The following is a 13,018-nucleotide window of genomic DNA, read 5'->3' as shown; positions in this document are numbered from 1 at the left end:
CCTGCAAACTCCCACAACTCAGAACACCTCTGGATGTGTCTGGAGGTCCTCTGTGGGCCCTCTAGATGTGGGTTCAGAACCCACATTGGGTCAAAGAAGGAGGACCCACTATATTGCTTATAGGAAGCTCTGAAAGGGAGTGACTTGCCTTAAGGCAAGATTTGAACTAAGAACTTAAAGCATGATTCAGAGCTCAGTCTCTTAACCATTCTACTAGCTGTCTGTTCCTGTATCACATTACTGTAGATACTCCCCTATGAGAAATTCCTGTCAATAAATCAAGCTTAGATCATCTCCTTACCTTCTCTGTGAGGTGGCTCAGGCGTCAGAGCTCTTGAAGCAATGCACCTGGAGAAGCAAGAGGACAATGCAGAGTTAGTTGGAGGCATATTAGTCTCCACAGCAACCCCTCCAGGACAAAGCTGCAGCCAAGGTTGATCCTTTATTCTCCTCCTGAGAAAAAAAGCAAGCCAGGGCTCAAGGCTTCTATTTAAATCAAGCAAACATTGTTCTCTTTAGCAGACCCTTCTGCACCCTCCTTCCATTTTGCAAATGTTTGGCAGAGGTCTGGTTTTTTTTTAAAATACCAGGATGTAATCCTCATTTCCATTGAAAATAAAGTCCAAAGCTACAATTCAGTGCACCATTACTTAAGAATAATGCCCATGGAAAGCAGTGGGGTCTACTTCTGAGTAAATAGGGTTGCAACTATTTCTGTCTGCACTTGCTCACAGTCATTCCTTATTGCTTGTCTCTCCACTGTGAATTGAATTGCATACTCCGTGTTATACGTTTAACATTGAATGCAGTGCCTCTGGCCTAACACACCAGGCACCTTAAAGAAGGATTTGATTAATGGTTGTACGGGTATGTTGTTTACAGTGCACAGTGATAGTGTTTACAAAAACTTTGGGAAGACCAGAATTTCAAAAGTTAATGAATAAAAATGTATCTTATGATCTTTACTACTTTTTTTTAACAGAGACTGTTTCTTAGGTGACAATTACTGATAGGTTCTTCTTCAGCATCTGGCCTCGGGTAAAATCAGACAAAACTATAGTCAGACATCCCCCTAAATTTAACCTCCTTCCCCCCCCCCCACACCCTTATCTAAGGGTCATAGAAAATTTCATTATTTGGTGCTCATCTTATCTGTGAGATTGACTTATACTCAAGTATCTATGATATATCTTGAACATTTCTATGTATTGTCTGATGCAGCAAACCTCTCATCCAAATGATACATTATGGAGGAATGCATGGTGTATTCCCCTGCTTCTTCCTCATAAAATGTTGTTGACAACTTTGTTTATACAAAGGGTATAAGTTGCTATTTAGGATCAAACCTTGGGGACCTTGTTTTTCTTTTTACCATGGTTGAAAGAAGTGTGATACCACATCAATATGTTAGTAGTTTCCCTACCCAACAGAAGTGACAGTAAATTAGCAAAAGACAGAAAAATACTATGATCATGATGTAAAACTTTCTTCAAGGACATATTACTAGAGGGATGCATGTCTGTGGTGTCTGTGCATTTCCCCATAAAGAGTAGTTTAGGCTTAAAACTTCCTTGTCAATCATCTTTGAGTAGTGAGACCACTGAGGACAACACAGATTAAAAACAGTAGCCCCAAGAATTTAGGGGGCAATCGTAACCAACTTTCCAGCACTGGCATAGCTATGCCGGTGGGGCATGTGCTGCATCCTGCATTCTGCCGACAGTCATGGAGGCCTCCTCAAGGTAAGGCAATGTTTGTTTCCTTACCTCGAAGTTGCATTGTCCTTATCGCACATGCCTGATTTCGTCTGATCTCGGAAGCTAAGCAGGGTCAGGCCTGGTTAGTACTTGGATAGGAAACCACCTGGGAATACTGTAGGCTTATACCATAGTTTTTCGAGACTGAAGGTTGCTAACCATCACAGTGCTGGAAAGTAGGTTAGGATTGTGGCCTTAATTCATTACTTGCACAGAAATGGTTCTGTACTCATTTAAAGCTGCAATCCTATACACACTTTCCTATGAGTAAGCCCCCCTGAACACAGTGCAACTTACTTCTCATCAGTCCTGCATAGGATTATGCTGAAAACTATTTAAATTGTGTTTTGTGGGTTTTCACCATCCTATGTCCAGGACTGTAGCTGCAGCTTTTAGTAGGACTAAACCAGTATAACTGATTTCTGAATTGTCTCTGAAAATTTCTGCACATTTCTACCAGATTTGAGAAGCTACGTATTAGCTTAAAAGAGTACCCTTAGGGTGAAACCAGATGTGCACATAAAGGTTGATGAGGGAAAAGGGGATGTGAGTGGGAGGAGAGAGGAGGCATGTCCTGGGAGCAAGGGGAAGAGGTGGTGGCAGGCATGGCACCTGTGGGAGCAGAGGGCAGCAGTTGCCACCCTCCCACACTCACTGTTTGATTTACTGAGGACACAGATTCACAAAATCCACTCTCCAGGAAGTGAGTTTGTATTTGGTCTACATCCAGAAATCTACTTTACAGCCTCAAACATGGGTTTCCAGCTATGTGTTTACCAAATAATGTCAATGCTGGGGCAGCACTGCAGGAAGAATCAGCAAGTGATTCATATACACTAGGGGTGCTCAATAGGTGGATCGCGATCTACTGGTAGATCGCGAGGCAAAATGAGTAGATCGCGGAGCCCTGTCTCTCCAAACTGTTAATATGTCAGTTTCGTCTAGTGACTAGATGAAACTGACATATTTAGCTGACACTAAACTGACACTGAAACTGACACTTTAGCTGCTCTTCAGGCATGCAGCAACAAAACTGACGAAACTGACTAGACTCTAGCAGGGGCTCTATACATTAAAGGGGGTGTCTGTCAGACGCTTCCTTCCCCCCTGGTAGATCTCCGGGCCTTGCTGGGTTTCAAAGTAGCTCTCGAGCCAAAAAAAGCATGAGCACCCCTGATATACACAGTGTATACACACAGAAAGTGTGTTCATATACACAGGCACATAACTCCAAAGAACCCCATTCTCAGACTGGGTAAGATGAAAAAAATCCATAACGATGGAACTGACAGATGCTGTAGAGATGACTTCTGGAACTGTTAATCCAGAGTTGAAGTCAGGGAGAATTTTGCAATTTTATGTGCAAAGTGCCCTGCAAATTTGTCACAGCAGTCAGTCATATACTCCAACTCGCTTCTTACATTTATACCCTTGAATCATATCCTTAATTTCCCATTAAAAATTTTATTTTACAGTATTTTAGTTCTTAATGAGAAATTGCTACTTTTTGTGTTTCAGGGAGAAAAGGGGGACATTGGACTGCCTGGTGCACCTGGTTTAAAGGTGAGGTATTAATTAATCAAGATTTGACTTAATTGAAGTGAAATTTAAGTTGACTTCATTGAGGTGAAAACAAACATTTATTAACTGATAAAATTAAAAATTTGCTTGAAATGTTGTTAGAAGTTCTAAAAGACTGAAGAAATAGCTTTGGTAGGATTAGTTTTCATGTTATAATGTTAGCTAGGCCTAGATTTGCATATGATTTGTTAGATATGATAGGTTAGACAGATATAGGCTTGCATATGAAAATGTTTGTTTTTTCTTATGTGAGAACAACCATTGAAATAGTCATCAGATTTTCTGCCTGATACACATCTGACCCTAGTCCTGTTTCCAGGTATGTGTATTAGGTTGAAGCAGTGACACTTGCATGGCTATTTGCCACAATACAGAATATATTTAACTTCAAGTACAAGTCTAAATCTGATTGTATGAAATTGTAATGAGATGAGAAGCAGTTGTCATCTACTTCCCATAAGAAGGCACAATCACTGATGCATGCCTTCCTGTCATGGGTTAGAAAAAATGTTCCCAGGATTGGTGAGAGGAAGTTTTAGAAATACATGTGTTCTCTAAGGGCGCAATCCTAACTTCGCATTAGGCTGATGGAAGTCCCTTGCACTAGCCTAGGAGGGTTGCAAACGTGCCATAAAGCGTGTTTGCACCTCCTCAGGAGCAAACCACACCAGTGGACAGAGGCTGCATCCAGCTTCCATGGTGGCTTGCTCGGCCGATGCAAGGCCCTGGGGTGGGCAAGAAGGAAGTGGGAGGGAGGTGTTACAGGGCGGGGGGAGGGTGGGTGGAAGGCGGTCCCTGGGGCGGATGGGAGGGAGTGGGAGGCAGGGCTGGGACTCCGCTGTTATGGCGGATTCCAATCCTGTTACCTGAGCAATGTGGAGTGGCTTCAAGCCACTCCGCTCTCCTAGGACTTATGCTACCTCTGGAGGTGGCACAAGTCCAAGGTGACCCATTGGGGCTGCAATGGCTTACCCGAGGGGAAAGGGAAGAGTTTCCCCTTACCTCCGGCTGAGCCGTTGTACAAATCGATGGTAATACTCCTCACCTGGAGTATTCTGTCCAGTTCTGGTCGCCACATCTCAAAAAGGATATAGTGGAGATGGAAAAGGTACAAAAGAGAGCAACCAAAATGATTACTGGGCTGGGTGAATATTGTAATGCCGTTGTACAAATCGATGGTAAGGCCACACTTGGAGTATTGCGTCCAGTTCTGGTCGCCACATCTCAAAAACGACATAGTAGAAATGGAAAAGGTGCAAAAGAGAGTGACTAAGATGATTACTGGGCTGGGGCACCTTCCCTATGAGGAAAGGCTACTTCATTTGGGCCTCTTCAGTCTAGAAAAGAGGTGCCTGAAGGGGGACATGATTGAGACATACAGAATCATGTAGGGGATGGACAGAGTGGATAGAGAGACACTCTTTTCCATAACATCAGAACCAGGGGACATCCACGAAAGTTGAGTGTTGGGAGAGTTAAGACAGACAGAAGAAAATATTTCTTTACCCAGCGTGTAATCAGTTTGTGGATTTTGTGGAACTCCTTGCCACATGACTTAGTGATGGCATCCTGCCTGGGTGCCTTTAAGAGGGGATTGGACAAATTTCTGGAGGAAAAGTTCATTACAGGTTACAAGTCATAGTCAATATGTGCAAGCTCTTGGTTTTAGAGGCAGGCTGCCTCTGATTGCCAGATGCAGGGGAGGGCACTGGGATGCAGGTTGTGTCTGTTGTCTTGTGTGCTCCCTGGGGCATTTGGTGAGCCACTGTGAGATACAGGAAGCTGGACTAGATGGGCCTTTGGCCTGATCCAGTAGGGCTCTTCTTATGAGCCACTGTGGAGCCCTATCTCACACTTTGTACAGCGCAAGCCTCTTGGCCTGCCTGTTCCAGCACAAGATAGGACTGTGCTGCCATGTCATGCCAATATAAAACTTAGGATAATGTTACAGTCAATCACATCCTCTTAATTAATGTAACGGTTTGTCAGCTCACAGCTTCTGCTTACTGTAATTTAGAATACAACAGTGTGCAGTCACATAGTGTTTATCATGAATTCCATCTGCTGTACATATTTTGAATCCCTGAGATTCTGTATGAGCCAGTCTTTAAAAACATATTCTCCTAGGACAAAGGTTTCCAAAATTGAGTGCCACAATGCCCTGGGGTGTTGCAACGAGTCTTCAGGAGCGTTGCAGGTCACACACCAGCCAAGCTGCTTGGCAGGTCAGAGCTAGGAGGTGTCACCCCCCTTAACTAGATACTCAGGATGCAGCAAAATGGCCAGTCCCTCCATAGCTGCAGGGGAGAACAAGGAAGCAGGAACAGTGAAGAGATCTCCAGCTCCCATGAAAGGCCATTAGGGAGGCACCACGTGTGATTCTGTTGCTAGGGCAATGACTCCTCTCACAGGGGTTTTGGGAGAGATGCTCTTCTCGTGAGATACAGGTCCAGACACCCACTCATGTGTAGACTGTGCCAGCCTATTTAGGTAAGCTATGGGGTAGAAGATGAGACAGCCCGGCTGAGGAGTGAGTCACATGAATTGGCAGTGAGGAAGAGGAGATGGGTGCCACTCACAGCCCCCTACTCTCTGCAGTCTGAGGCATTGGGGGGTAGGGAAGGTCATGACTGACTCAAAGGGTTAATGGCCAAAACCCCAACCACTGACAATGATCCAGTTAAAATTACAGAATGATATGTGTTAATACAAGAAATAGAATAAGAGAGTCCTTTTTCACAGAATATTTTTTGGAGAAGAAGGTAAAATCGATACTGAAAAATTCAACACACACATTTTGGTTGTTGGTACATGTAATTTTTTGTCATAGGAGTGAATGATGGAGTGATCTCTAGATTCCCCCTTCACCACAGCCAACCTTTGAAAAACTCCAGGACACCTATCTTATTCACCTACAACTAGAAACCTTGCAAACAACTTCAATATCCTACAAATATTCATTCCTTAACTTTTCGGATTATTATTCTCATCTCTTCTTGTCAGCATTTATGACCATTTCATTCTTATCAGCCTGGTCCTTACACTTTTTCCTTTCTGTTCTCAGTGTAAGTTACACGAGGCTCCAATCCTGGGACCTTTTCTGTTACTTTCCTTTGACTGGTACCTGTCATTTGCTTTCTAAATACCTAAATGGATGGTTTGAAACTTCATTTTTTAATCTTCTAATACAGGGGTGTCCAAACTTTCAGTCACATTATCCTTTTGACACTGTCAGGGACCAGGAAAAAAAAGGAATTAATTTACATTTAAAATTTACATTTAATTTACATTTAAAATTTGAATAAATTTACATAAATTAATATATTAGATATGGAACTTATATGAATGAATGAGGGCGCAATCCTAACTGCTTATGTCAGTGCTTTCCAGCACTGGCATAGCGGAGCCAATGGGACGTGTGCTGCATCCTGCAGTTAGGTGTCACTCACGGAGGCCTCCTCAAAGTAAGGGAATGTTTGTTCCCTTACCTCAGAGCTGCACAGAGCTGGAAAGCACTGACATAAGGGGTTAGGATTGCGCCCTGAAGGTCTTGCAGTAGCTCAAGGCCTACAAAAGGCCTCAAAATGTATTCTTTTGTCTTTGTTATTTCATTTTGGATGCCCTCTTAATATTTAAGACTTTGGGGTTGTCCCCCGTAATCTATCTTCTGTTCTGATCTCTTTTCTCTATCCCTGGACAATATTCTCATTTCTTCTTTTTCCCAGTCCATCACCTGGGGGCAGGGGCTGTGTATGCCTCTTTTCCCCATCTTTTTGGTATTTCAAAAATGCTTTTTTATACTGTTGATACTGCTATTTATTTGCTCCCTTATTCTTTCTGGTCTTAAAAATTACAATGCTCATTTATTTTCCTGTCATGTCTTAATTCTGTTGTGAGCATTGTTGCTCACCTTGTATGTTCTTCCCCAGCTCTCCATTATCTCCTCTTCATTGACTTGCTTTTACTTTTGAATATTTTATTTTGTTTCTAAATCTGACTGTCTCTAGGTTTGCTTTGCTTCATGCACCCCCACATTCATTCTGCCTTCACATTTTTTTGTGGCCAAATTACATGGTACATTGCAGCTGTTAGTAACAGAACCCCAACACCTTCTTTTCTCTAATTAAGTGCACTCAGGAGGTTAAACTGGGGCTGTAATCCTATGCATTCTTTCCTGAGAGTAAGTTCCATTGAACACAATGGGACGTCTGAGTAAACATGCATAGAATTGTGCTCTTGGTAACAGACAAGGTAGCTGTGGAGGGAGTGCTTGTCTTTCACCCTGCTTTTCCTCTAAAACTCTTTCCATCATAACTTTTACTCATGGAGTTCCAGATCCATGTTTGGAATATTGAGAGGGGGAGGCTATCAGGTGCCTGATGGGTGCTTATAAATCTTTGGGAATTTCTACAGGAGTTTGCTGGATTGTGGCCATAACAAGAGAATCTGTAAAACAAATGTCCAGGTTTTTTGTGTGTTTTAACAGGGAGAACAAGGCCCAGAAGGAAGACCAGGATTTCCTGGTGTTGCTGGGCGTCCTGGAGTTGCAGTGAGTATTCTGTTAATTGCCTTTTTTACACAGCACTTGTTGCACTGGAAGTATTTCAGATTTAGCTGTGCGAGATGGGCAAAGAATGGCCCGTGAGTGATGGCACTGAAATTCATGGCAAGGTTTTAAGGCTCACAGATACATATATACAAGCATACATATATAAATGCAAAACAGTGTTTGTAGCGATTGTATTTTTTGTCTCATAATAACTATAGCATTGTTACTCCTGCTAACTGGGTAAGAGGCACTTTTTCAAGTGGGTGCTCCTCTTTTTAGCAGGGGGAGAGTAACTAGCCCACCTCACCCCAGCAGTGTCTTTTCTAGTGGCTGTCTGCTGGTGTTCTTTTGCATCTTTTTAGATTGTGAGCCCTATTGGGACAGGGAGCCATTAGTTATTTGATTTTCTCTGTAAACCACTTCATGAACTTTTAGTTGAAAAGCGGTATATAAATACTGTTAATAATAATAATAATAATAATAATAATAATAATAATAATAATAATAATAATAATAGTTATCAACACCAGGCAAACAGTCCCTTTTGCCAGCTTCAACCTCTGTTTTCTCAAACAATGGGACTTGAGCCTTTGACATGCATGCTTTGTACACAGGCCCATGTAATTGTTTATAACCACAACTCAGCATGAAGACATTGCTGTCAGGCAGCCCAATCTTACCTAACTGCCCGCTGCATCCCACAGGGGAGTTTCGAGCCACAAAGGCCTCCTTGAGGTACGGGAGTATTATCTCTTTCCCTTACTCCAGGGTAAACCCTTGATACCCTGCTGGGTCAACTTGTACCTACTTTGCTGGCACAAGTCTAAGTGCACCCAGGTAGGCAGACTGAGGCCAGAAAGGGGGACAGAATATCAGCTATGCTGCTGCAGCCGATTCTGATACCACTCCCTTCCTGCCCTTAACTCACCCTCCTCCTTGCCATGATCTCTGCTCCATTCCCACTTGCGTACCCCCCCCCCCACTATAACTTACTAGCACCAGAGCTGTTTTTCCTTCTGTTAGCATGCAGACCCAGCCACTTGCAGCAGTGATGGCCAGGCCATGCTGTATACTTTGTCACATTTTGCAACAGCTGTAAAAGACTTTACACTGCCAGTAAAATGTTCTCTTAGGATTGGGCTGTAAGGCTGAAATCATATATATGTTTACCTGGGAGTAATACCATTGAAATCAATGGATTTACTTCTGAGTAGGGCACGCATAGAGCTGTAAGTTTGCCAGGGAAAGAGGTGTTCCTCCAGAGGCAGAATCAGTTGTGGTCTGAAATACTGAGTGGAGAGTTGGACACAACTTCCCCCATCCCTCTAAACTGCACACCTAGAGAAGTGAACCTTGCTGGGTAGAAAGAAGTTATCACATGATGGACATTCAACTTTCCCTGTCAGCTTTCACAGAAAGCAATGTTTCAGCATATGCAAGCCATCTGTTATTGATGTTATCATATTTTATACTATTAATGCTGTCTTTAAAATTAAATTCAGGGGTCAAAAGGAGTACAAGGTGACCCAGGGCCCAAGGTAAGAGAATTGACCTTTACTGTAATTGAATATCCATTTGGATCTCAGTAATGTTTAAACAAGCTTTTAAAAATATGTTCCGTTGAAACAGGGTGAACCAGGACAAGATGGCACTAGTGTAATGGGACTACCAGGGCCACCTGGACCACCAGGGCCTATTATAGCCATTCCAGAGGTAAGTAGCATTGAGATGAACTTGGAGATTGTTATTTTGTTGAACCATTATAACTGTTTTTGGAATGCCAAATGGTGATTTCCAAATTTGGTAATGCCTTCCATCAAAAATCCTGAAAACATTTCAGAAATTTTCAAGTTATTATTATTTGTCAAATCTGTAACATAACAAATATTTGATTTTTCTCTGTAAACCACTTTGTGCAATTTTTGTTGAAAAGCAGTATAAAAATACTGTTGTTAATAATAATAATACCAGTCCATAGAGCACATTGACTTGTTTGGGGAAAGCCTGGTGCAGAGCCCAGCTGTAACCAGATTCAGTCCTGAGCTCAGTTACTGGATGCTTGAGCATGAGAAAGAGCCTGAAGTGCAGCATGGTAAGAAAAGGAGGCCAGCTTCTCCAGTGGTTCCAGGGTGGTTCTATCTTTGCATCTGGGCAGCTTCTTTCTCCAAGTCAGATGATCCAAGTCTTGCAGGGGTGATGGGCTCCCTAGGTTCCCCAGACAAGCCTCAGAACCCAGATCTGGAACACTGCATGAACCAGAAACCTATAACTGTAACAATCCTAAACTGGTGGCAACTACCAAGTTATGAGTTGCAGAAAAAAATTTATTCCAGGCCTGGCTAATACAGAGGCTTCACACTACCTTCCAACTGAAGTGGCCAGTTAACCACATCTATTGGTTAACTGGTTAACCAGGATGTCTGGTCTAGAGGGTAGAGCCTCTGCTTGCCTGAAGATAACATCTGAAGGTCACCAGTTCGAGGCCACCGGCAGCTCCGTGAATGGTGAGACCTTGAAGCAGCTAACAAGCTGAGCTGAGTTATTCCACCTGTTCTTTGGTGTGAGTGAAGAAGCATCTTGGCTGCCCTTCAAGTGAGAGATGAAGGAGCTGCTTGTCAGCCAGCATGGGAGGCAACTGGGGGCCAGAAGTTATACTAGACCATGAAAGATCCATCTGAAATGTTGTGCGGTTCTTAAAAGATAGAATTTTTCTGTTATTGTGAAAATCTCCTCAGGGGTTTAGAGATAACCTGCCTATGTGAACCGCCTTGAATAAAATCAGAGGAGTAATCCAATGACCAGAAAGGCAGTATATAAATACCAGTATTATTGTTATTGTTATTCCCATTTGTGCCTGAAGAAGGGATGGAGGACAGAATAAATACAGATCCAGGTAGCACACTATGCTGGGTCCTGGCATCAGACCATACTGAGGTTCCTAGCAGAAGCACCCAAATCCATGACATGGGGATGCAATGTTTTGGGAATGGTGGTACGTGTTTTGCTGCATGCTGGAAACACTGAGTCCAGGGTAGAGGCAATTGCTTGCCTTCCTGTGGGTTTTCTAGGCTTCTGCTACTGTTCTTCAAGTTAGTACCTAACAAAAATTGAGCAATGGCTCAGAATTTCTGAAGAAACTCTTGTTTCTGATTCTACAGCCACAAAGGAAACATCTAATACAGCTGGGGGGGTTGGTGTTTTGAGCCATGCTTCATGTGTAGGTGCTTTCCCCCTTCTCTTTATTAGTCTGCACCCTCTGAGAATTGTTACCTTTCAGGCTTACCCAATGACACACACTCTCACACACAATTTCTTTTCTCTCTCTCTCTGTCTTTCACTATTCAGCATCAAAATTGCATCAAATTCAGCATCAAAACTGAATTAAATGTATGAGGGCGAGCACACATCAATCTGAATGCATTGTTGTCACTAATATGAATGGAAATGGAAATATCTGATGTTTGAACAAAGTTTCAGTCCCCCAATGAGCTTGTTAGTTACTCTGAAACTTGTGAAGCGTTGGGAAAATGCTTCAGGGAGTTTGTTCTCTCACAAAAACTAAAGTGTCTCAAAGGGCAGAAGTAAAATCAGATGTTGAGCAAGGCTGATTTGGCTTATCATCCTAGGAGGGTACAGAATTGGGATGGTGGGAGGAAGAATGCACTGAAGCCAAGCAATAACAGAATACAAAACAAAGGAAGATCTGACAGTACTAGTAATTGTTCTGCTGGATGCGGACAGTAAACTGGCCTGCTATTTTGGCATAATCATCTAGTTTTTTTGATGCCATCTTTTGAAAAGTATAGTAAAAGAGCAGATTTTAGTCTGGATTAATTAACCTGAAGTTTTCTCAGTTTATCTGAACATTTAAAAGGCTGCCGCAAATGTAGTGTTCCCAACCTTTTAAGAGTGGTTGAAGGATTCGGAGTAAGCTGCCAGATTGCACTCTCTTTCCCCTGTCTTCTCTGGTTCGAATTTCCCTTATCATTCCTCTGCCAGTTTTAACCATGGTTAATACTCCAAAACAAAGTTGACAGTAAATCCTGGTAAATGTTAGCCTAATGCCTGCCTTAAATTTTAACCAGTTATTGCCAGTGCTGGAATTTGCAATGGAAAGAGAAGGGGCTGGAGGAAGGGAACATGTGATTCTATAGACCAACATTTTGCTTCATGTTGCAGAAAAGATATGGTCACATATCCAACTTGGGTCTCCATGGTGAGCGATATAAACATTTGAAGAGGAAGTCCATGTATAGAAATGCACAGTAAAGACACATCTGAGAGGCTTGGCCAAATGTGGCTCTCAGGCATGTGCTAAGCATGTATTCTTAGGGTATACATCTTCCCTCCACATATTTTGTCAATCGCTGCAGAAGCATGCAATGGATAAAAGAAACCAGGCAAAGTTCATAAGAGGCACCTTTTGGTAAAAGTTGGCCTTGCAGTGGATGAAGCATTGGATCAACAGTTTAAGTTACTATTGTATATATCTCTGAGGTTTTATTATTGTTCTTATTGTACTTATTGTTCTAGTACAATAAGTACAAATTTCTTGCTCATGTAAAGTTTTCTGAGGAAAACATTGCATAATGTTGTTTCCAGTCCTTGACAGTGGAGAAAAATCAACAATGTTGTGAGGGAAAGGTAGAAAAAGCAGTGAGTGTTTCAGACAGCTTGTTTGCTTTCCTCCATCTCAGCTGTAAAAAATAGGGAATTTCATGCTGCTTGGATGCTTCTAGAAATGTGTGGGTGTTCAAGAAAAACAATTAATGTTTGACATTGCCTTTTTCTTATTCTTACTTTTAGTCACTTCTTAATGCTTCAGATGGAAGTTTTAATATTACTGCAATCAGTGGACTTGTTGGACCTCCAGTGAGTATGTTCTGTAGTATTAAATACAATGATGTCTGAGAGTCCAACCCTATCCCCCACCATCTTCCTCTGTTAAGTTGCATTGAGTCAGAGTACATGCTGCAAACTGGGGGATGGGGACAGATGGCTCCGGAGACGTAAGTAAAAAAATTTTTATTACTTTCCTCTCCATAAGCTGCCTGGTTTCCAATGGGTCTCCTCAGAACTACATCAGATATTTTGCTAACTGGAGGAGATGCCGGGGTGGGGCTTTTGGAGA

General features: G+C 42.4%; 1 protein-coding gene across 2 annotated transcripts in view; it reads left to right on the top strand.

Annotated features, from left to right (window-relative positions):
• Positions 1-13,018, top strand: part of COL15A1 (collagen type XV alpha 1 chain) — a 221,073-nt gene that overhangs the window by 157,903 nt on the left and 50,152 nt on the right. For both annotated transcript variants that reach the window (XM_066628923.1, XM_066628922.1), the window contains exons 20-24: positions 3,276-3,320; positions 7,825-7,887; positions 9,390-9,425; positions 9,517-9,600; positions 12,694-12,759. In XM_066628923.1, coding sequence (XP_066485020.1) covers positions 3,276-3,320; positions 7,825-7,887; positions 9,390-9,425; positions 9,517-9,600; positions 12,694-12,759 — 294 coding nt within the window. The remainder of the gene's footprint in view (positions 1-3,275; positions 3,321-7,824; positions 7,888-9,389; positions 9,426-9,516; positions 9,601-12,693; positions 12,760-13,018) is intronic.

Source organism: Tiliqua scincoides, chromosome 5, assembly GCF_035046505.1.
Source record: "Tiliqua scincoides isolate rTilSci1 chromosome 5, rTilSci1.hap2, whole genome shotgun sequence".
Taxonomy (NCBI): domain Eukaryota; kingdom Metazoa; phylum Chordata; class Lepidosauria; order Squamata; family Scincidae; genus Tiliqua; species Tiliqua scincoides.
Note: the sequence above shows the minus strand (reverse complement) of the source record. Positions and strands in the feature narration are given on the sequence as shown.